The sequence below is a fragment of the Crocuta crocuta genome, unplaced genomic scaffold (assembly GCF_008692635.1).
Source record: "Crocuta crocuta isolate KB4526 unplaced genomic scaffold, BGI_CrCroc_1.0 scaffold506, whole genome shotgun sequence".
Classification (NCBI taxonomy): domain Eukaryota; kingdom Metazoa; phylum Chordata; class Mammalia; order Carnivora; family Hyaenidae; genus Crocuta; species Crocuta crocuta.
In genome coordinates, this window is record NW_027528991.1 from 1,337,400 (window position 1) to 1,361,844 (window position 24,445).

General features: G+C 54.7%; 1 protein-coding gene across 1 annotated transcript in view; it reads right to left on the reverse strand.

The window, feature by feature from the left end:
• The window catches only part of SMOC2 (SPARC related modular calcium binding 2), a 117,382-nt gene that overhangs the window by 11,907 nt on the left and 81,030 nt on the right, over positions 1–24,445 (reverse strand). Inside the window, 1 exon segment of the mRNA XM_077757381.1 lies at positions 23,839–23,921. Coding sequence (XP_077613507.1) covers positions 23,839–23,921 — 83 coding nt within the window.

Genomic DNA, 24,445 nt, shown 5'->3' on the forward strand with positions numbered 1-24,445 from the left:
CCGACGGCAGGAACGCCCCGGGGATGGGGTGCCCCACCCGCCGGCCCCCACGCCCGCACCTGCAGAAGCCGTTCCCCGCGATCCCACAGCCCATCAGCCTCAAGACTCCAGGGCAGGGCGTGCTGGGGGCAAAAGGAAGCTCTCGTGCCTGCGGAAAGCAGCTCTAAGGAAGGATGGTGCCTTTGCTCCGCGGGCAGAGCCTGACCTTGGGGGACCCACCCAGGTCATTTTGTGCCAGTGGCTTAAGTTTCTGTTTTAACGTTTACTTATTTTTGAGAGAGACACAGACTGTGAGCAGGGCAGGGTCAGAGAGAGAGGGAGACACAGAATCGGAAACAGGCTCCAGGCTCCGAGCTCTCAGCACAGAGCCCTACGCGGGGCTGGAACCCACGAACTGTGAGATCACTACCTGAGCCCAAGTCGGACGCTTCACCAGCTGAGCTACCCAGGCGCCCCTGAACTTCATTTTAAATAAAGAAAATAAAAAAATGCATTTGTCTCACAAAGACAAAGCCGCCAGACCTGCAAGGCTTTCCTTGAGCACATCTGGTCCCGCACTGGGCGGCGTTAGCAGGGATCATGCGCGCGCGCACACACGCACACACACACACACCATCTGCCTGCTCACGCTACTGCACTGGCTCCGCGGACACTGGTGAGCCCCGCGAAGGCGCTGGGTCCAGTGGCAGCAATCGCCTGTGCACAGTCCTGACCTACCCCAGACTTGGGGGCACACGGCTGCCGCTCCGAGGGTAACAGCTGGGGAGACAGGAATGGGGGTGCCATCTGCATCAGGGGGGAAGTGGGTTTCACTGTGGGTAGGGCGGGGGGAGCACAGTCCCACGGTCCCCCTGAGTCGAGGGGCGGGTAAGACAGGTCGGTNTGAGAGGACTCTCCTCCGGGAGCAGAGAGGAGGTCCCCTCGCCAGTCACCTTGCGATGAGGGTGTCACTGGGTGACAGGGCTGCAGCTCAAAAATAGTTCTGAGGAAAAAAGACAAATGAAAATGCAAAATGGGAAGAAAACAGAAAAAAAATTCATAACCCATTGAGTAAATTTTCCTTGCGTGGAAGTGACAGATGTACAAGAATGGAAATGTCACCGTGAAATGGATCAGGTCCTCGGAAATGTATGAAAGCAGCAACAGGCCTGAGACAGAAGCGAGCTGCCCCCAGACGGCAGGGCTCCTCTCCCCGGATGGGGCCACTGTGACAGACAGACGCACAGCCTCCCTGGGGACGGGCCGCCATCACACAGACAGTCGGGTTCCTCCCTGGGGATGGGCCGCCAGCCGGGAGCAGACAGGCCAGGTGGCAGCGGGCTTCTCGGGGGCCTGCAGACCTGCCTGCAGCCCAGGGCGGCAGGGAGCTCTGGGGCCACGTGCTGACAAAGCTGCACCCCTGCACGGGCCTCGCTCCTGGGCTTGCCTCCTCCTCACCCTGCACAGTGGCCCTGGATCTTGTGTTGTTAAAACCACAGCCTGCAGGCTCCACGACGTGACACAAAATCACTGTTCACACGGGGACGGTTGTCCGCACGAGTATGCTGTCCAGCTGAGCGAGGGGCGGCCCCGCAGGGGGCAGGCCGGGCGAGCGTCCTGTGGTCCACAGGCACACGGCTGACAGCCACTTGGAGAAGCATCACAGAGAGGAAGCCAGGCTGCCCTGTGCGAAGCCGGAGCAGAATTCCCACGGCACTTTGTTTATAAGTCTGCGGCTCAGCCCGGCGGTGCCCATTCATCTGCACAGTCCAAGTAAAATCCTCGGTGCTCAGTGCGATTTCTGTGAAAACACTTGAGCACTAATCCTGGTTTGGTGGGGGCCGCATGAAGTACGCCGCCCTGGCCACCGGCCACGCCCCGGTCTCGGGCGCAGCCACGCTGTCTGCCCCACGCACTGGGGTCCTGGGAGCCTGGTTTACGCTGTGACATTTTAACAATCATTTCATCTGCTGAGTCGTAAGATGAACACGTTCTTCGCTTTCTATGAAATGTCCTCATTTTAAAAACCAGAAACTTTTGGTATAGAAATTAGTTTCTTCTTTTCTCTTTTTCTTTCAAATACAAACTGAGGTATCTGCGGGACGCCGCCTGAGTCACACCCTAAAACCCACCCTGTGCACCCTAACGAGCGTTCACTTCTGTGCTGCCACGTGGCTCGCTCAGGGCTTGGGTGCCACCAAAAGGAAGCAGAATGATGGTGCTTTCCTCAGACATCATCACACGACGACTTCCGTATTTTTGGACCCAGGTCAGCCAACACAGACACCTGGTGTCACGTGGGCTTCCGGGCCAGGGAACCGGAAGGGGCCAGGTCTACTGACGGCTCCTGCAGTTTCAAGTGGCTTCGTGGGGTGGGAGGTGTCAGGGGTATCGACGCTAATCAGCTTCCGAGCATCTAACTATGACTGGTTTAAAGTCCCGGCTGCCTGGTTTTGTGTTTATTATTTCAAAGGTATAGGAAATTGATGGAGGTGGTTATTTATAAAAACAAGAAATAAAGTTGCTTTGATATTGTTTACAACAGAGAATCTGGCAGAGAAAAGAAAATATCGGAGCAGCCGCAAACGCTGATGCTGAGGTGAAGGAAGGCCTCCCGTGATGCAGAGGGAAGACGTACAGAGCAGAAGCGCTCAGAGACCTGGGGCCCTCCCCACTGGCCACACGCTGCCAGCCCGGCCCTGGGTCACCGTGAGGGGAGCATAGCAGCAGGATAGCGGTGGACCCCCTCCAGCTGCGTGGGGTCCTGGCGGCCACAGGAAGGCACGTGGACTTTACCTGAAGGGAAACCAGAAGCCTTGGGGGGATTTGGAGGATGACACAGTCTGACTTACGATCGAGTGTCCCATGTGCACTGTGGGGGTCCAAGGGGCCAGGCTTTGCCCGTGGGCCAGGGAAGAGCTCAGGGGCATCGGGGAGGGTGCAGTATTCTGGGGGCCCGGCCTGGGTTCAATGGGCCTCAGCCGGCACAGCAAGCATGCAGAGAACCTCCTTTGCAGGACACGGGCTTCGCTTCAGTCCCCCAAGCCCAGCGGCCCTCGCAGAGGATCAGGGCTGTGTCTGGCGGCCATGGCAGGAGGCGGGGAACAACCAGCCCCGGGCCTGAGCGCTGTGTTGGGACGGGGCGTGAGGAGCGGGGCCTCTGGCCACTGAGAGGCACCCAGACTTCTGCGAGGCCCACGGCTACTCACCATTGTTAAGTCCACGCTGGAGACTACGAGTGAGGTCCCCCTCCCAAATACAAGCCTTCGGGAAAAAGAACGAAGCTTTCTAGTCTTAAGATAAAAACAAAATCTCAACTCTATGTACTAACTCCAATTTTTCTATCTTCTCTGTATTTACATATTTAATATATTTATTTTCATATTTCCATATTTTCAACATTTCTCATTATTCTAAACAAAGGGGCTCACGGGCTGGTGACTGTGCTCCGATTCGGTAACACAACACAGGCTGGAAATGGGCGCTGGGCTGGCAGCCACGCCTGTGGGACTCTGGGATCAGTCCCGCGAAGAAGCGCGTGGAGAGCCTGCGTCCCCTCGGGGCTCGCAGGGCTGTGGTGGGGATGCCAGGGGTCCCTCTGCCTGTGATGCTCCAGAAACTCTTGGCCTTTGGTTTTAATTCTCTTGGGGCAAGGCCATCAGAGTCCATGATGTGCACGAGGGAACTGGAGTGGTTGAAGAGCTAACTGTGTATATTTACCTCGAGGACTAATGTTTATGTCTCTGGGTCTTCCTACGTTTCGCACAGACAGCGATCTCATCACTCAGTGACCACCAATAAACCGTGCGTGCCGTGAAAACACCGCCTCTTCCCTCCGGGAGCCCACAGCAAAGTGTGGGTGAGCACATGGCAGGTTCTCGTGGCCTGGGCAGCAAGGACGCACACAGTCCCCACAGGCCACAGGCTCAGGAGGCATCCGGCCACCCGCCACGGAGCAGGTGTCTGAGGACACGTGTCCATGCGTCAAGGAGCCACTGTCTCGGATAATTATTTTCACCAACAGGATTATCTTTATCGTCCTTCTAAGGTCGTCCTGACTCAAGGCAGAGTCTCCGCTCTGCCAGGGTCACTCAGGAGAACAAAACTACTCTTGGTTGAATTCTCTCCTGAGCAAAAACGCATTTATGTTCCCAAAAGGACAACAACATTTCTTAGGTCGAGTGTTTTCAAGACCTAAAAAATAAATAACTATCAAGTGTTATTCTCGAAACACGTGAATAGCTACAGCGCTTCAGTAGGCCTTTTTCATCCTGGCATGAGACGGGACGCCTCCCTCAACCCCAGGCCCCTAAAACAGAGCGACGGCCTCGAAAGGAAGAACGTGTCTTTGTTCAAAGATACGGTCACTGAGACAGAGGCGCTCAGAACCCACCTGGAGTCAACGTCCATCAAGAACAAACTCCACCACTTGAACGCCTTAGTCATCTTGTGACCAGGATCATACGTGTTCCTATGACACTTCAAAGAAAAATTCTGACTCTACCCTACAGAAGCATCGCTCCCTCTGCTTGAAGCTGACTTACACCGAATCTACTCCATGCCCCCACCAATGGGTTGTGTTTCTGAGATTGTTTCTGAAAGATTTCTTGAGACCCCACTACCGTCCTAGGGAGCCAAACCAGTGCTTGTCACTATAAATACAGTGTAAATTACAAAGGTCTTCAGGTCTATGAGGACACTCACTGCAACCCTATTATTATTACTACAAACCAAGAGATAACCCAGTGGCTGGTGGGCCTGAGCTCTCCTCGAGTGGGCTCATCTAACGTGATCAAACAGGAGGCCCTCAGGGTGAAGAGTGACCTGTCCTTCTGGGGATACATAACCAGATGGAGACCTGGCTGGAAGAGGCTGACCCAGGGTGTCAAATGGGGTCTTCTTAGTTCCCCGAGCCCAACATGCAAACCCCCGCTGGGTGCTGTTCTGAGAGGGAGCCGTGCCCCCATATGACAGCCTGGCATCCGGCTGGTCCGGGGCTGGAGGAGAGAACAAGCCGGTTGCTCGGGACCCAGTGACGGGACCAAATGTCCACCTAGCAAACGGTCCAGACACTGCCATCCTGTGTCAGGTGTTCTGCACACACTCGTTGCTTTCTATTTTTTTTTAAAGTTTCCTTCTTTATTTTGAGAGAGACAGAACACACGAACAGGGAAGGAGCAGAAAGATTGGGAGACAGTCAGGGAGAGAGAGAATCCCAAGGAGGCTCCCCGCTGTCAGCACAGAGCTCCGCTTCGGGTTGGGGGGAGGGGGTCCATCCCATGACTCTGGGATGATGACCTGAGCCAAAACCAAGAGTTAGGTGCTCAACCAACAGAGCCCCCCAGGCACCCCTGGATTGTACTTTTAAAAACAGTATTTCACAAATAAACTGTCAAGGATTCAAAAGTTATTGATGTCTGGTACCTACACTGTGAAAAACCCGTTCTAGTGCATGTGGCTAAGTCTGCAGAAACCGATCTCATCAAGGAGGTGCTGGCTATCAGAATGAGATATTAATATGAAATAACAATGAGATACTAATAATGGGATATTACTTCTTGTACGCCTGACTTCAGTCTTTAACTATTAACCAATTCAACCAACCATTCATCAGCTAGGTGTCCCCAAGTCTCCTTTCATTTCAAGAATTCACCTGGTGGTGTCTGAAGACTCTGGAAGGTCTGTTCGATTTCATTTTTGAAACGAAGCATCAAGCCTGGAGATGCTAAGAGGGGAAGAGTGCTGGAAGGTCTGTTCGATTTCATTTTTGAAACGAAGCATCAAGCCTGGAGATGCTAAGAGGGGAAGAGTGTTCAGGCATGATTCTTATGATGCACAGTGATCTCCTAAGGCTGTGGCTGTGACCCACAGTCTGTGCTGGCAGCTGGACAGCGGCTCTGTCCCTCTGCTCTGCCAGCACCACCCACCCCGTCAGCGGTCACGAGCCTGCTCGGGAGCATGGGTTTTCTGGGAAAGGGCAGAACTTTGGAGAAAAGATTGCACGTATCCCTTGGAGCCGCAATCAATGACTGTAACTGGAAATCTTATCTTCCTTAGAAAAAACTAACGGTACAATGGGATATGAAAACAAAACCAAAGAAACCACATCAATATCTGTCTTCCTTGAATACAAACTCGTCCCAAACACGTGCCTTAGGTGTATTAATTGTGAGCCCATAGTTTACACAGGAGCCTTGCTGCTCAAGGAGCGTACCCCCCAGCCCTGAACACCGTCTGTTCTCTGCCTACTCAATCCTTCCCCATTTTTAATAAAGCAGCTCAGGGGCGTCTAGGTGGCTCAGTCAGTTAAGCATCCAACTCCTGATCTTGACTGAGGTCAAGACCTCACGGGTCATGAGATCCAGCCCCGTGTAGGGCTCTGTGCTGACAGCGTGGAGCTTCCTTGGGACTCTCTCTCTCTCTCCCTCTCTCTCCACCCGTTCCCTGCTCTCTCTCAAGATAAATAAAGTTTAAAAGAAAGTAGCTCAAAGCTCACCGTCTTCAGGAACGCTTAACTGCCTAGTTCAGCGAACATGAACCGCCGTCTCCTCTCTATTCCCGATGCCACCAGCAGCCACACACCCACGGAGACCAAGCCCAGTGCCAAACGCTTCATGCAGGTCACCCCCAGGGCTTCAGACTGGTTTTGCTGGGACAGCTTTGTGCTGAGTTTAGGAAAGGAAGCCGTGTGTGCCTGGATTCTTTCTACTGAACAGTCTGTGATGAGGAGGGGCTGCTGAAGTAAACACCTGAGCTGCAGACGAAAAAGACACTCCCCCAGCAAGGGGTTTATGCAGCTTCCTGATCGGAGGGTCCTGAGCAGTGAGGTTCCAGCGCAGACCAGCCTCAGGCGAAGCCCGGCCCCACGGCGCACCGCGCTTCCTCAAAGTCCTCCGCCAAGTCACCTGCCACTTTCAAGGGGATGACTGAGCTTCAACGAGGGCCTGGGTCAGCTTCACGACCACTGGCAACACCTACGCCTCAGCAGGGCTTTCAAAATGGCCACAGGGAGCCGTGAACGATGGCGGGCACTAGACACGGCGCCTTAAATCCACGGGATCAGCTCCTGAGCCTGACCCACCCCCTCTGCTCCACTCACTAACCTGCCCAGCCACCCACTGGGCAGAGCATCTGTTTAATAAAAGGTCTGAGCAAGCGCTTCCGCCTCCTGATGACTCTCGGGGACCCCAGGGCTGCGGCACCCACAGCGCTAAACACACACAGCGACGTGCCCCCGCAGGGTCCCTCTTGCGGAAATTTGGCTAAATGACGCATGTGTCATAATCCCAGCTGGATCGGAATTTCCCTGATGACAAACACTGAATTAATTAACGCCTGGGAAACCAGGGCTCAGGGAGCCCACGCACCCGTGTGGGCCTGACCCCCGTGGAGACGCCAGGCACAGAACCCAGAGCCCTTGGGCAAGCGGAGCGCCGAAAGCCCTGTTTCAGAAGGGACCCGAGGACTTCTCCAGGCCCCTCCCCTCTCCGTCTTCATACAGGAAAATGAAGAGAAGACAGAGGGGGCGTGTCAGAGAGCAGGGTGCACTCCCCCCAACGTCCGGAGTATGCAGTGCGACTGTGGTCACAGGTGCGACTGCACCAGGCACGCAGGTCAGGGGCCCCTGCTCCCAGCTGGGAAGGCGCAGACACCGCTGCCCTCGGGGCTGAGGACGGCGCCCTCATGACCCGCACGCCCCTCGGTGATAGGCCCACTTCCCGCCCACACCGCAGCCGCACCAGGTCAGGAGGCTGGCGCTCTGGGCCTCCGCGCCATCCCTGCGGGACAAGCGCCCTGGGTGAGTGCCCTCGCAGCAGGCACACCGAGGGTGCGTGAAGGCGGCACCCAGGAGCCACGGGCAGGGCTCGGGAGGCACTTACGAAGGGCAGGACAACACCAGAGTGACCCTGCTGAGGACCCGAGCTGTAGCTCAGGGAGCTGACAGTGAACCCTCTAGAAACCCTACTAACTGAGCAAGTACAAGTGAGGGCCTGAGGACTGGCGGACAGAAGGCGGCCCCCAGCGTCATTTATCCTGGATATGTGCCGCCAGTGTCAGATTTTCAGACCTAGGCCGTTTCTCCAAATCACACAGTCCACTCATTTCCTAATATCGAAAGGCAGCCTCACGCTTATTGTCTCCGGCAGATTTTCCAAAGTGGCCCCGGAGGCTCTTCCAGCAGACGGCCCCGTGGAGAAACATGTCCAGTTTCACTCTGGAATGAAACGCTTTCACTCAGTGTTTCAGTGTGTGATTTCTTTCCGGGAATATTAATTTAAGGCAGAAACATCCTACAACCCAGCGTGTCTATTGAGAGGCAGCCGCAGGACGGCCAACCGCGCTCCCCGGAGGGTAACTGGATTTTACTGTTCTGTTTCCAAGGACTTTTGCAGGCGCTTTGTTTCCTCAACATAATGGGGACAGAGCTCGAACAGGCTGTGTGCAGACACGCGCAGGACGCCCCTCGGGTGGCGGTTAATCACAGCCACACGGCCACCACGGTGGCGCTCACCGGACACCCGTGGCCGTCCTCCCCTGGCACCAGGACCACAGCCCGAGAGCCAGAGCCTCCCGTGAGCCTGTGCAGCGACGGAGCCTCCCATCGGCTTGGGAAAGTCCCAACCTAACCCCTTGCTTAGATTTGACAGCCCTGAACGGCCAGAATCACTGGTCCTGTACTTCCCGTTAAGACACATTTCCCTTGTCAACACTGTGCCTACGACTATAGTACAACCAAGTACATCAGAGAAAGCTGCCTCTCCCACGCTCCGTGGCCGTGTCAGTCTGTACCCTGTACATCTTCACTCTTCTGAAACGTAATAGAATCAGCCGATTTTACAGGACAGCACAGATGAGAAATGGTTTGGGGTTTGTGGGCTCACATGAGCATGGATTTGCTATGGAACCTCCCGGGATGCTACGGTTTGCCAGGGACCTGCACTCGATCCCAGCAAGGTTAAGTTTTAAATGAATGAGAAGGAAATCAACCCAGGGAAAGGGAACAAGGATGGAGAAGGCTGGCAGAAAGTAGACTTGGGCTGACAGACGGAAGGCACATTGGGTGGATGGAGCCACGCATCTGAGGGACGGCTCCCCGGAAGGAAACACAGCATGACAGACCACAGGGAGATATGGTGCCACTCGCTGGTGACACACGGGCCCTGACACATGGGCCCCACGGTGACGCTGGCCACATGCTCGCAATGTCCTGACAGAGGACACAGCTTCCCGGGACTGCTTTTATAAGACATGCCCACCGCGGCCCGTGGCACGGCTGGAAGCTGTGAAACTCTTCTTGCGGAGGGAGAATCGAGTGGTCTGCACGGACACTCACCTCACTACTCCCCCAAAGCTCCCATGCAAGAGGATCAAAATAGTGTATATCTCTTTCATGCATGTTTTCTGTTTTCTCAGAGTTTGATAAATAGAGCTACTCCAGAGGCCGAGGGCATGGACTTGATCTCATCTCTCTGCAGCTGGTTAAATGAGGAACTGTTTGCTTTGAGAATCACATCAGTTAGGCGTCTAACCATAACACACACCGGGTAGAATGTTCTTTACTCACAGAAGTGGCAAGTGAAGACCCCCCCTCCAAGGGCAGTCTGGGGCCCGCTCGAGACCACAGAACTGGGAGATCAAGGTCCTGACTGTCTGCAGCCACAGTCCTGGCCTATGAGAGGCTGTGAGCAGGTGTGGCTAAACATCTCCTTCAGCCGTTACCACAAATCCTAGTAAAGGTGCGGATTCTGGGGACCCCCTCGGACAGGTAGGTTGTGAAACATGCTTAGGGGACAGAACTGGTTTGCTAGTTATGCAGGTTTGCCAACTATACACCAGTAAATGGTAATGTTTCTTTTTAGAATGACTAACCTATAGCCGTTCTCTGTGGTCAGTAATGAGAGAGTAGGGACCATGCCTTTTATGGCCCCCACGGTGCAGACAGCCGGAGAATGCTGAAGCCAGCAAAGACGAAACCCGAGTGGCCACAGGCACGTTGGTGGAAATGCTATGGCCAAGTCCTATTAACTATGTCTATTCTCATTCTTTAATAGGACGTATAAAAAAACGCAGCTGTGCCCCAGACATTCCCGAGCCACCTCGGGTAATCAGAGGCGTGCTTGCAGAAACCCCGCACACATGGCCAATTATTTCTAAAGAGGGGAAAGCAGAGGCCACGTAAGAGCTCAGATGCTCGCAGCCCTTTGCTTGAGCCCATGCCAGGGCAGCCTCCACACCCTGAGGGACATGGGCCCCGAGCGCGGCCAGACCGCCAGGGGGCAGGCGAGCTGGCCTCCCCAACACTGGGGGGCGTCTTCCCTCTAGAACTTAGGCTTCTTCTCCAGGCCAGCGTAAGGACGTAGCTCTTTGATGCGACAAGCACGCACCGTGCGCCTCTGAGGCCCATCTGAGTGACCTCTCCAGTTGCCAGAGTCACAGACTTGGCTCTTTGTGCTCCTAGTGAGGCAGCTCTTGTGTTAACAATGCCTGTGGGACATGAAAGCCAGATGGACGTCTTCACACCAGCGCCGAAGAAGGTGTGTGACAAGCTAGTAAAAGTGCAAACAAAGAATTCACTTCCTTCTCCAAGGGCTCCTTGCCTTCCGCACTGAGAAGACCCAGAGCTTGTCCATCTGCGGCCCTGGGCCCACAAGCTGGCTCCGCTGACGGACGGAAGGAGGGCACCTTGGAGAGGGCAGGACGCTTGGCCCGTGGGCCACATCCTTCTGCCCAGGGGCCACGGAGGCCCTGATCTCAGCCCGCCTTTGCCGTGTGCACACCCTTGCACACTCACAAAGGAAAAGTAAGCTTTCCAGGAGGCAGGACACAAAACCAGGTGGCAAACTTATGGCTAAGTGATTGCCCCCCAGGTTTGAGCCTGCACTACGTGGGGTTAATAGGTAACAAAGAAAGAGCATGAAAACCGTAACCGTGAAAACAAACGCCTGAAACCATGAAAACTAAGAGCCTGATAACACAGATGAAGGCAGGACTTTTAGCCCAAGAGGCGCCGCACACTGGCTGTGTGACCTCGTGCCAGTCACACAACCTTTCTGGATCTCAAGGTCCTCACCTCGGAGCAGCGCCCAGCCTGGCTGCTACGCAGGACACCGTCCTCTCTAGTGCCCCGCAGTCTCTGCAGGGCGGAAACCTCAACGGGTGTAAGGGAAGGGGGCTCTGGGCCCATCGCTTCCCAAGACCATCCTTCCGCCAACGTGCTCGTCCTAAGCCAGAGGCGGGGCAGGACCCCCCTCACCTGGCGGCGCTCCGCCTTCTCGTGGCTCCGGGTCCCAGGCATCTTGCTACGCCACAGGCAGACCCCACGCAGGAGCCCCAGGGGAGGAAAGTGGGAGGACACGGAGAAGCCTCTGTACAAACTCCGGTAAACTGAGCCTCGTTCTAACCGGACGTGGATGGTGTTTGTGGTGGTGGTGGTGCTGGTGGTTGTTGGGGGAGGTGATGGGGTTTGTGTGTGGGCCCCGTGTCATGGAAGAATAATTATATTACAATTTATTTTGGTCCCTTTAATAACAAGTCACAGAAGGCATTACGTATAGCCCACCTTATAACGAGTGCCATATTATAAAGAGCTTCATTATAGTAAAATCCCTGTAAATGTGTGTGTGTGTGTGTGTGTGTGTGTGTGTGTGTCTGATTGGCCAGGAAAGGTAGCTCATTAAAACACTGTGGTGAGGTCTAAATTATACCGATTTGGGATTCTTCATGTCAATATACTCATCTACAGCACAGATGAAGCGACCTTTCCTTGTGGGCCGCGTAAAGACTGACTGAACTGATGGGTGTAAAGCCTCTGCATTGACGCCTTCTGCATCCTCAGCCGACAGTCGGCGGCGTGAATGCTGCTGTGGTTCTTGGTGCCACTGTGATTCTGTCTTGGGCACCTCTGACTCACCATCCACAGCCCTGCCAGTGGTGTTTTTAATAAAAAATTAACTATACAAAACTTGTCCGGGATGTAGTCCAAATTCCATACCAGAACCTGATTTGAATCCCACCAAACCTCCGGCCTGTGTTCTCCTCTAGAGTATCATGTGGTGACTCGTTTGCTTCCCGAATACAGCCTCTCTGGCTCCCTGTACTTAAGGAATTTCTATAGGGACGCATCAATGAAAGAGAGCATTGAATCTGTATCATTTCTGTAAAACTTGAGCTAAGTCACTGACCAGATACAGGAGGAAAATGAAAACCTCATCTGTAGAGACGGCTTCTGAAAAGTGTGCTCGTCCCAGTGTTCATGAGGCCGGCTATCAGGACACTCATTCTTGCATCCTGAGCTTCCCTGCTTTATGGAACTGTCCTGTGCTCAGAGGTGAGGGTCACACTCTCACGAGTCTCAGGATAACGCCCCCCCACTTTTCTCTCTCTTTTTAAATTTATTTATGCTGAGAGAGAGAGAGAGAGAGAGAGAGAGAGCACATGAGCAAGGGAGGGGCAAAGAGAAAGAGAGAGAGGATCCCAAGCAGGCTCCACTCTGTCAGCGCAAGCCCAACGAGGGGCTCAATCCCACGAACCCTGAGATCATGACCTGAACCAAAATCGAGTCAGACTCTCAACTGACCGAGCCGCCAAGGTGCCCCTCTGCTGCTCTTCTGAGAAAGACACTCTGCGTAGAGGTGTTGACATCAGAAACAATGCCATGAGGTAGGAAGAACTTCAATTAACGGTGGGAAGACAAGGATTGTTCTACTCTTTGTTGGATCCCTTGACACAGGGCAACTGCTTCACTGCTGTCGCGTTCAGATGCTAAGTGGTCAACCAGAAATCATGCAGAAGTGGACTCGAGGGCTGGTGCATTCTGGGAAGATAGTATGTGCCACAAGAGTTGGTTCACTTTGCAATAAAAAGTGACATCAACAAATGACATGCCGTGACAGGAAGAGAAGGGGAGGGTCACAGGGAATTGAGACAGGCACAGATACCTATTTGTCTTCCTGATACCCACTGTATGCCTTTCTTTGCCTCAAATATAATTTCTTCACTAGAGAAATCACAAAGACAAAACTCCTATCCCCTTGCATTTGAATAAACAGATTTACCTGATATAAGTAACAAGTGGTCATTATTTAGCAGTGTAAAGTGTTAAATAAAATATTGACTTTGACTAGACTTTTAAGAGCATATTAAACGATGCTACCAAAGTGCTATTTGGCAAAAATCAGAAATCTAGAACTTCCTAGATTCAAGGACTCTACATCAACCGGTCAGACCCCAAGATGTCTGACTCTGAAGACACAGATGCCTCAGATTGTCCTCTGGAAAAAGGACATTGTGGACTTTAAATAAGTTATTATTAATTTAATAAGTAAAAGCCCAGAGAAAAAGATGGAGTGAGAACACAAGCTCTAATGCAGTCTGTGGGAAATCACTCTTGAAAAATCTCTCTCAGGCATGTCGAAGTTACCTGACATCCAAGGAACGGCCCATTTATCCTCCTCTGTCAGAGGCAGAGAACAGTGAGTTTTCTGAAAAACTGCTCTTGATCTGACAAGTCAGGAGAGAGCTAAGAACAAAATTAAATCATCCTGTCAGGCAAAACATTCTAGAAGTTTCCATGGCCTGCTGTTCTTCATTATGAAGCAGGTTTTGAACATTTCCTCCGCTCGCTGGCCATCTGGGAGCATCCCAGGAGTCTGATGAGGAGCTTGTGCCTCTGGGCACTGCGGTCTCGCTTTGTCCACTGAAATTCCTGGAGAATTAAGTTATCAGGGAGACCGTAACTTCACTTCCACTGTCGGCCGTGCCGTCTCCCCGAGTCGGGCCTGTGCTCTAGAAGTAATAACCGGTGCTCTGGCCAATGTCCAGCTTTGATCACTGGATTTTGCCCGTGTGCACTCCCTTCGGAATTTCGGGGAGAGCGGCAATGTTTCACCGCACAGCGGCCGGGGAGCCCGCGCTACAGCAGCACCACCTGGGCCCTGGGAGAAATGCTCCTGACCCGACACTAAGCCTGGGAAAGAGCTTTTCTAAGATGTTTATTTACTTTTGGGAGAGAGCACGCGCAAGTGGGGGAGGGGCAGAGAGGGAGGGAGAGGATCTGAATCGGGCTCTCTGCACAGAGCCCGACGCGGGGCTTGAACTCACGCACCCTGAGATCATGACCTGAACCGAAATCGGATGCTTAACCGACTGAGCCCCCAGGTGCCCCCAGAAAAGAGCTTTTAAGAACAATACCGTGACATCTTTAGACCTAAAGGGGAAATCCCATCCTGCATCAACCTCCAATTCCTTAACTTTTCTAACTCTTTATCATGTTGCTCTCTCGTTTAAGAGCATCCCTGCTGGGGTCATACACTGTAGCCTTCGCTCCCCAAGTACAGAACCTGGGTCTTAAGTCCCTGCGCATCCCCCAGCCCCCAGCACGGGGCCATCCGCACGAGAGGCACGCACGGATCTTTGCTCACACACTGGCGAAGAAAGCAATTCCCAAGGGTAACAAGAACGTCAGACAGGGAAGGCACACGGTTTTGGCGTTCGGCCCCATTCCGGGGTCAGAAACAGGAGGACCAGGAGGGGAGTGAGAAGTACAAGAAAGACTCAGGAAAGGGCCGGAAGAAGGAAGGGCAGGTGGCCCCGGCAGCCCTCCCCGGGCCCCAGCCCGTCTGCACACACCACCAGCAGGTGCAGCGGTCGGGGCATCTTGGGAGGGGCCGGGGCGGGGTGGCTGGCGTTTACCACGAAAGGCGTAGGACTCTGTGGCCCCCACCCCCGTGGCAGATACCAAATCCCACAAGGGCTCAGACGCTGGCTGTGAGGCGCACGGGCCCCGCGGGCCCCGCGGACGCCGCTCCGGGCGCCACGCCTCTGCCGTTCACTGCAGCAAATCATTTAGTGAGCCTGCGGCACGGCGGCACTTCGGTCCGGTTAGGGCAGAACGTCACCAAACCCAGACCAGCTCCGCGGGCGGCCGGAGCTGAGGAAAGGGGGCTGCAGGCCAGCTGAAGGCAGATTTGTTATTTTCAAGCGTACGCCATACTTGGAAGGGTTTCCGAGTGGTTATTTTGGACAAAACTGCTTATCACGGAATAACAGTTGTTTAACGACGAATTTAACTCACTTAATGGTGTTTGAGAACAGTCTGTCCTCTTGAGTTCTGTAAACCGTCTGTGAAGTACGGCTCTACCGCGGCAGTTAGTCTGGCTCTCGCGTTTTCATGCTGACCACGGATCCGGCCCGCACCCCCTCACGCCCGCAGAGCCGCCACTTCCAAAGCAGCGGAGGCCAAACCAACCAGGATCGAGTGTACCGGTGTCACCCACAGGGCCCCTCCTGCCCCAGAGCCTGTTTAATCGGCTCCTTCGATGAAAACTCAGACTTCTCCTTCTCAAGTAACTCTGGGTGCCGGAGCCGTGGGTGTCGGCTGGGCCACGCCCCCTGGGAATTCCCGAGGGCCCAGGCGAGGTGTCACCCACACTGGCTTCTCAGCTCTTTCAGCAAATGCCTGGATATTCTGAGATGAAGACACTTACTGTGCTATTACATCGAGAAACAAGCAATCAGCTTAGAAGCTGTGAATTTTATAAATTTAAAACTTGAAAGGCAAAAAAAAAGCCAGGCCATGTTTTTAACCGTCGGTCACTGTGATTCTATTTCAGGAGCCCCAGTTTACCAGTGTCGGGGTAGCTGCGGCTCACATGACTTTCCAACGTTCTTACCGCCTTCTTGGCCACGCACCGCCCCCAAGTGCCCACGGCGACAGCCTCCCCGAACCCTTCTTCTGCCTGGTGCGCGTCCCACCCACAGCCTGTGTCCATGCCCTCGTCCCACTGGCCCGTCCACTGCTACCGCTTACTCCCCTGCGGCTCCTCATGACCAGACGCCAGGTGACTGGGGCGCGTCATCACACAGCACACCCAGCTCACCTGCAGGGCCCGGTGCAGACCTGAACCTGGGGCCTTGTAGTCAAAACTCACGAAGAAGCTCATGATGGCGCGGGCAGACGTGCGAGCGGGCTGCTCCCAGGAGGCCGGCTCTGCCACCAATAAAATCCGAGCCCACCAGGGTGGGGAAACCTGTCCATTCTCCTGCACAGGAAATGGGTTGACTGTACCCAGCTCTCAGAGTATCTTCCCCCATTCACTGGGCAGCCAGGAGGGGTGGTGCCTGGAACCCCAGCCTCGTGTGATGGAGGGAAGCGGCCCCTTGCCGCGTCACTCGTAGACTGTGAGATGCATGTGCCTCCGTTTCTGGAGCCGACGGCTGAACCCTGGGGTCCAGGGTTCTTAGCGGGGAGAGGAGGGAAGGTGAGGGATGGGCCGCGATGGCCTTGCCTCTGTGACACGCATGTGGCTTTGAACCCACCTGGCAGCCGGGGACCCCACGACCAGCAGCGGCGCACGACAGGTCTGTGTCTTCCCGGATCCCGCGGCTGCGGGTGCGGACGAGGGACGGAGGCCACATGGAGACCCGGCCAGGGCAGAGCGGAGCGCGGCTGGGGACACGCGACGGGACCCGCGCTGGGAACAGGGCTGCGTGTGCAAGTAGCTGTGTGGCTTGCGCAGGGGGAGCTTGCCTCTGATCAGTGAGTCACAGATACCCATCAGAGAGGTTATAGAAGAAATGGTCTCTCCACTTGCCTGCATTTTTAGTAGCTCTTTTCTTTTTAATTTTTTAAAATGTTATATTTATTTTTGAGAGACGGAGAGACAGAGCATGAGCAGGGGAGGGGCAGAGAGAGAGAGAGAGAGACACAGAATCTGAAACAGGCTCCAGGCTCTGAGCTGTCAGCACAGAGCCCGACGCAGGGCTCAAACCCACAAACCGTGAGATCATGACCTGAGCCGAAGTCGGATGCTTAACCGAATGAGCCCCCCACGTCCCACCCCCTGCATTTTTAAAGTACATTTTCATCCAAAGATTATCGCGAACTAGATTTCTCAACTCCCTTTTAGGCACAGGAAGCCCCCTTTATATTCAGTGACTCAGACAGGGGACTGCCTTCACGGTCTTTCATTTTGTTTAGCTATCGAAGTACTAATAAATGGAAAAAGGGCCCAACACCTTCTTGTAAGTAACTTAAAATCTCCAGCTGACCTTTATGTTTCTTTCCTTTGCATGTAAAGACCAAAAAAACAAAAAACAAAAACAAAAAAAAACCCTCTTTGGTTCTTTAACTTGCTTTTATTTGTTCTTATTTTATTGTGACTGAGTAATTCCCACAATTTTCCACCAAACCTCCTCCAGTTTCTCCTCATTCTCTTAAAAATGGAGAAAAAATACCAACTGAGCTGAATAAATATTCTAATAAAAATCCTGCGGGAATCCTGCCAGGTGTGGCTCAGCGGTCACTGCTGAGGCCCTGCCCGTGCACACCTGCGCCCGCCCACGCCCAGCGCTGCTCTCCTGAGACACTACGTGCAGGGGCCCGCTCCCTAAGTGTGCGCTTCACCTTCAGCAAAGACCGACCTTAGGACCCCTTTTCACTGACCCAAGGCGGTCTGAGAGGGAGGAATGGAAACAAGGTGAAAAGTGCCAACACCCCAGGGTCGGTGCGCAGTAAGCGGGCACAGGGGCTGCGGGCACGGGAGGTGGGCACAGGGCTGGAGGGCACAGGGGCGGCGGGCACAGGGGCTGCGAGCACAGGGGCGCTGGGCACAGGGGCGGCGGGCACAGGGGCGGCGGGCACAGGGGCTGCGAGCACAGGAGCAGCGGGCACAGGGCTGGTGGGCACAGATGCAGCGGGCACAGGGGCTGCGGGCAAAGGGGAGGTGGGCACCAGGCACACCCCACCCGGGGGCCNACCAGGTGCCCCCCACCCGGGGGCCACATCAGCATCCCCACGTCCAGCCCCCAGAGCCCCGGCCTGTGTCTGTGCGCACCGGGGCTTCACGGCCATGCAGCTTGTGCGTCTGTAGCAAGATGTGTCCTCAGGTACCAGAAAGGCCTACGACAGGGAGTCTTGGGTCTGGGAACGCTCAGGAATTCTTCCATATAAATTAACAGGAATGGCCTCTTTACGCCATTCCGACTCACGGAAGGTTTCACCGGAAGGCTCTGCTCCCGCGGAGCGTGGGTCCTGTACTGGATACGAGCCCCATTTAGCCGTGTGCCCTGTGTCTGGCGGGGCCTCGCGGTGAGTCCCTGAAACCCACCTGCGGGGCGGGGCCGGCATCTCAGGCTGTCCCCGCAGATGCGGTGTCCTGGCATCACGTGTTCTCACTTGTCCTGGGATTCCTGTGTCACCAAGTCTTTACTCCACACCCTTCCCTCAGTAAACCTGGACTCGATGGCCCATTTCTTCATCACACATCCTACGAAACGCAATTTGTGTTTAAAGGCCTTAGTAATCTTTTTTTTTTTTAAATGTTTTATTTATTTCTAGGAGAGAGAGAGAGACAGCGTGCGCAGGGGAGGGTCAGAGAGTGAGGAAGACACAGACTCTGAAACAGGCTCCAGGCTCTGAGCTGGCAGTCAGCACAGAGCCCAACGCGGGGCTCAAACCCACGAACCATGAGATCATGACCTGAGCGAAAGTCGGACGCTTAACCGACTAAGCCACCCGGGCGCCCCTAAAGGCCTTAGTAATCTTACTCACTTACAAATTTAACTTGGTATTTAAATCGTCAAGATCACTGGTCAAAACATAAAGTAGCTCCGGTCTCTCTCCCAGCACTGGCACTGCTGCTCAGTCCCCTGTCACATCCAGAAACCCAGAGCCAAACCCTGACACCGAGGTCACAAGCACGAATGGTTAACGTGAGGCCACCAGACAGCTCTTCACGGCAAACACTGTGTTTTCTAAATCCCCCTCCCCGGTGCACCCGCGCTCACCTCCTCCCCACTGTGTCCTGGGCCCTGTTGGCAGGCACGTGGCGAGCAGCCTCTCTGAGCTGCGGCTGACCGCGGACGGCGCCGGGCAGCCCGAGCCGCAGTGGGCACGGCGTGTGTGTCACGACCCCGAGCTGGCTGCGTCTGCAGGGATAGTGGGCTGCCCGTCTCAAATGAAACACTTTGCCCCTGCCCGGCTGAAGTTTAGCAGACGTGTGCCGACGAATTCGCTACGTGATCTGACATAAAAGTCACAATGGTGACGTCTTTAGTGGGTGAAAATACTGACATCTGGTCTTATCTTTGGAACAGACTTGAAGGCTGCCGAGTCCACTTTGGAAGAAAGGTAAGTTCTGGAGTTTTCCAGGTCCAGCAGCAGCTGGGACGAGGCTAAGTTTAGGGTCCAGGTACCCTTCTGCTCAGCTGGAGCCCAGCTACCGCGCGCCGCTGCATTCCCGTCGGGTCCGATGTCCCGCGGGTGCCTCAGCGCGCACCGCGACAGGCCGCCGCCCGTCACCAGCGCTGCCATCTTACCGACTGTACTCCCTGAGCTGTGCCCGGTGCCTTACTTCCTATGTAAATGTTTATACCTCTNGTCTGGTTTTTTTTGTTTGTCTCTTCTTTTCTTTGTTTCGCTTCTGAAGTTCCACATATGAGTGAAATCATATGGTAATCGTCGTTCTCTGACTCAGTTCCCTTAACATCACACATACATAAAGAACTTCCACAAATCAACACCAGAGAAACAAATTATCTGATTAAAAACAGGCAAAGAACCTGAACAGACATTTTTCCAAAGAAGACGAACAAACAGACAACAGACACGTGAAAGGGAGCTTGGGGGCTGGTGCCGGCGCAGAGGGAAGGGACCCACGGGCGCTGTGGGGGGGGTGATGCAGACGGGTGCAGCTGCTGCTGGGACAGTGTGGAGGCTCCTCAGAGAGTTACAGATTGGGCCCCTGCGGCCCGATAAGCGCACAAGGTGGGGTTCACCCAAGAAAAGTGAAAACCTTGAGACACTAATTTGAAAAGATGTGCCTCCTGTTGATCACATTACTTACAGCAGGTGAGACAGGGAGGCAGCCCGTGTGTCCATCCACACAGGAGTGGAGACGATGTGGTGTGTGCCTACACACACACACGTACACACACGTACACACATGCATACACATGCATACGCAGACATACACATATATACACATACACATATATGCACAGACACACAAACATATACACACTCACACATATATACACATATACACATGTGCCTGCACATACACACATGCACATACACATACACATATATGCACATATACACATAGACATACACACATATATACACACATATACACATGTGTATACACATATGCACATATATACACATACACATACATGCACAAATACACACCTTCATATACACACATGCATAAACATACAAACACACATGGGTGTATTCACACATATACACATACACATGTGCATACACACATACACATCCATATACACACATGAATACACATATACACAAACACATACATACACATATGCACATGCACACATACATATACACATGTATACACATATCCACTCACAAATACATACATATACACGTACAAACAGAAACATACACACACACACACACACACACACACACTGTTAGTCTCAGGACCAGGAAAGGATCATTTTATCTTTACCTCAGAAAATCAGAATTAACTTTGAAAACAAAAAGCACTGCTAAGGTTGTACAGACAGACGCAGGGCTGACTTTTGGGTCCCTAGTGGAGTCAGAGGCCAGGGACGGCACCCCTACAGTCACCAGGGCTCGAAGGGATTTCCGTCTCCATAGACTCGCAGAGCCTGTGTGCTGTTTAGCTCCCTTCTTGGGGTCTCTGAGGGACGGGGCCCCCGGCTGCTGGCGCCTGCCGCATCTCGTCCCCACAGTAAGCGTGTGCACCTCGTCCGGGGGGCTCAGGGCCACGGGATGGGTCCCTCAGTCTCATGGTTCCTCCCTCCAGGCGGCGGCCAGCCCGCGGGGGCTCCGTCCCTCAGGCCGCCCTCCCCCCACGCCAGGAGCCCAGGCACCCAGGACTCGCACTGCGCACCGTACAATCAGCAAACCCGCGGGCCGAGTCGAGGTCCGGTGTCCCTCAGCACGGAGCAGCAGCCCCTCCATGCTCAGTGCTATGCCAGCCGGCGGGGCCCTGGGAGGCTGAGTCCCCCTCAGAGCACGAGGGCACGCGACATCTGCACACGGCCCGCACGGCCCAGAGGCCAGGGGAACATACAGGGTGGGCTGTGTCCCGCAGACAGGCACCGGGGACAGCCTCCCGAAGGGGCTGAGTCCCCGCGGCTGCATGCTGCATGCTCCCGGGGCAGGGCTCTGCTCCCGCCACCCCGGAACGGAGGTCTGCAGGGGTGTGGGCAGGCGGAGGTCAGCGGGGGGTGCGTGAAGAGATGTGACGGACAGACGCCAGGACAGGAGGAACTCAGATGAATTCACAGGTGGGACAGGAGTGGTTTAATGCCTTTGTTTAAAATTTCTGCCACACTCTGTGCTTCCTCCTCTCAGGATGCTCTGACACATGCTGCAAGGAAACTTCCGGAATAAAAGACCACAGTAATGACCCAGGTCTCAACAGGGGACCCATTAGCAGGGTCCTGACCTCCTTCCACAAGGAAGCACTGGCCTCCGAAGATGACATTATCACTCAGCATTACCCCGTGAGAGCTGGGGATGTGCTAACTGCCCCGCATACCGTGGGGATAATTACCTGAGATCAACAAACCCTCTAAAAACATGGGCTGCGAGTGAGAAAATTACAGCCTGGCTTAGAAAATCAAGGGCCCTTACCGGCCGGGGCTTAGAAAGCCACTTAAAATGAAAGCTGTACCTTTTAAGAAGAAAACGCATCAGCCTAAATGTGGCTTGAAGCGTGTGCCCATGGGCCTGCTGCTGAGCTGTTCAGGAAACAGTTTTCTCCTCTCGACAAGAATAGCCTCTATCCTGGAGTCATTTCAAGACCCACTTGTCTTTTCCTAATAAGGATAAATATCTCCAAAAATCAAAATGATTAAGTGGCCATGAATGGTACCGAGTGGCTCGTGTGCCTGGAGGCTGGTTTTTATTTACGGTGTGAGCCAGGAGGGGACCTCGCCGCGACAGCCCAATGACTCCCCGCTACTGGGCCCAGAGGCCAGGCCCTCGAGCTGCGGGACGTTCCCTGACGGTCTGGACGGCGCTGTGACCGCCGCACCAGCTGGTGAGGTGTCGCCGTGCTTCTCAACTGGACCCTCGGCTGCTCCCCTGGGACAAACGACCGTTCCCATCCCGGATCAAGAACCCAGTCTAATATTTAAGGTGTGGACCCCGCCAGGGAGGGCGCCTCCCACCACGTACACCACCACCAGGAAGTAACAGGGAGCCCTCTCTCATCATAGCGCCTCCTCTGCCGGGCAGCAAAGCCAGGCCAGACGCGAGCACATGGACCAGACACCCCATCGCAGGTTCCCACCAAATAAGGGAACGCGAAGAGTCGTGGGCCCTCAGAGCCAAAGTCAAACAATCTGCGTGACGTTCATGCGACGGGGCAGGACCGGCTGGACACAGCGAGCCTGGCCGCGGGCTCCCCGTGTGCCCAGCACGTGCTAGGTTCACTCCTTCTTGTGAGGGACACGCTGGTGCACCACTGAGGCAGCAGATCACACCCGGTGACAGAGGGAGAGAATTCCCTCTGGTCCGAGAGCACGAAGGAGCGTGTGATTCAGCCATTCGCCGAGCTCCTCCTAAGAGTGAGACGCCATGTAGACACGAGGCGCTTAGCCGGGAATCCGCACGCGTGTTGGCCGCTGCTCTCTCCCTCTCTCCCCCTCCCAAGACTGAGGAAGGACCCCGATGCCTGAAACACAAGGCAGGCTGAGCACCCCCCGAGAGAAACGCTGTGCCATAGAGCCGTGCCTCCCACAGGCTCCTCGGACCTGCGTCCGCAGGCAGACACCGGGTGGGCCTGGAGCCGGGGAAGCCCCCCAGGCAGACACCTCAGCAGCAGGGCGACGGCAGAGCGGTTCTCGCTGAGGACGCGGCCGCCTCCCTCCCTCTCTGCGCCCTCTGTCTTAGGAGCTGTGGTGCCCAGTGTTGTTGGATGGACGATGGGTGCGTCCAGGTGATGTTCTAGTCTTTTCTATCTTTACTCATGAAAGGAAAACATCTTTACGTGTCGGAGTTTCAAACCCTCTTCCCTGATACTAGCATGAATAAGGCAAGAACGGCATTTCCTAAGGGGACTTGACACAGACTTTGTGGAAGGCCAAGATCAAGCGTGTGCTCGGAGCTCAGGACCTGAGAGCAGGATGTCCTCGGCCTCTGCGGCATCAGCTAAGCACACACAATCTAGAGACACTTAAAAGAAAAAAAGACCCGAATGAAACAAACTAGCAACTGGCTTTGAAGCGTCTCACTGATGCCATCACATTCTCCACATCATGTCAGAGCTCCGTCTCTACACGCCGTGATCTCAGGACACGAGCCCGAGCGCTGGTCCCCGTACCTCCCCCGCCGGGAGACGCAGACCCCAGGCAAGGCTGTAGGCGTGACCGTCGGAGGAATAATTTCCGGTGTGTCCGGAACACTCAACGTGCTCTTTGCTCAAAGACACCTTTTCGTGAACGTATTTTTAACAATTGTAAGATCGAACTCACTGCCTCTGTTTAATCTGAAATAGTTCTTTGCCATTAAACGCACCTGATACAAAGACTGAGCTCAGGTTTTACTAAAACCTAAACTTCAGCTCCTTGAACTGTTGATTCAATTGTAAAGGAACGTCAGAAAGCAGCATTCGAACGACTACCTCCCTTCAGGTAAAACAATTAAAGGACCGTTTGGTGCAGAGGTTCTGATTTCAGAGACAGCGGCCGCATCTCGCACAGGCCGGGTCTCAGCCCTGCCGGCCGCGGGCGCTGCCCTGCGAGGTGCCCGTGGGAGCCCCCGCCCGCAGGTGCCCCCGGGGACAGAGCCGGAGGGACCCCTCCCCGCCCACACCTGCTGGCGGAGTCGCTCCGCCGTGCGGCCGAGGCGCTCACCTTGCAGCGGGCGGTCCTGGTACAGGTCCCTGGTCCGGGCCGGGTGAGCCCGGGCCGTGTGGTCACATTTCGGCTGCTCGTACCTGCGGGGGAAGGAGAGCGAAGCCGGGTTTAGGCCTGGAAGGCGGTGCTTTCTTCCATGTCCCAGCGTGCAACGGCCCCGTCCTGGGCCCGCGGCACATGTGTGGTGTCTCCTTCCTGGGACTCAGGACCTTCCCGGACCTTTGTGAGCATTTACTAAAGTTTATTTTCCAGTCGGGAGGAAGGGCCACGCTGCAGACAGACCTTACACAGCAGCTGCAGGACACCACTGCCTCCCCACCCCCATGTCTTAGGGTTTGTTGTGGTTCAGAGGGAGTGGGAGGGGGTACGCCAGGTCACCGGGGGCAGGCGGCGGTGGCCCCCGAGAGAATGCAAAATCTCGGAAAGAACCTCCAAAGTTTGGATGCATGTCTGACTGACAGACACACTAAACCTTAATCCAATTTATGAAGCTACAGAAGGGGGTCCCTGTGTTAAGAAAGGAAGGAGGGAGGGAGGCGGGGAGGGAGGGGGAAGGAAGGGAAGAAGGAAGGAGGGAGGGGGGAGGAGGGAGGGAGGGGGGAAG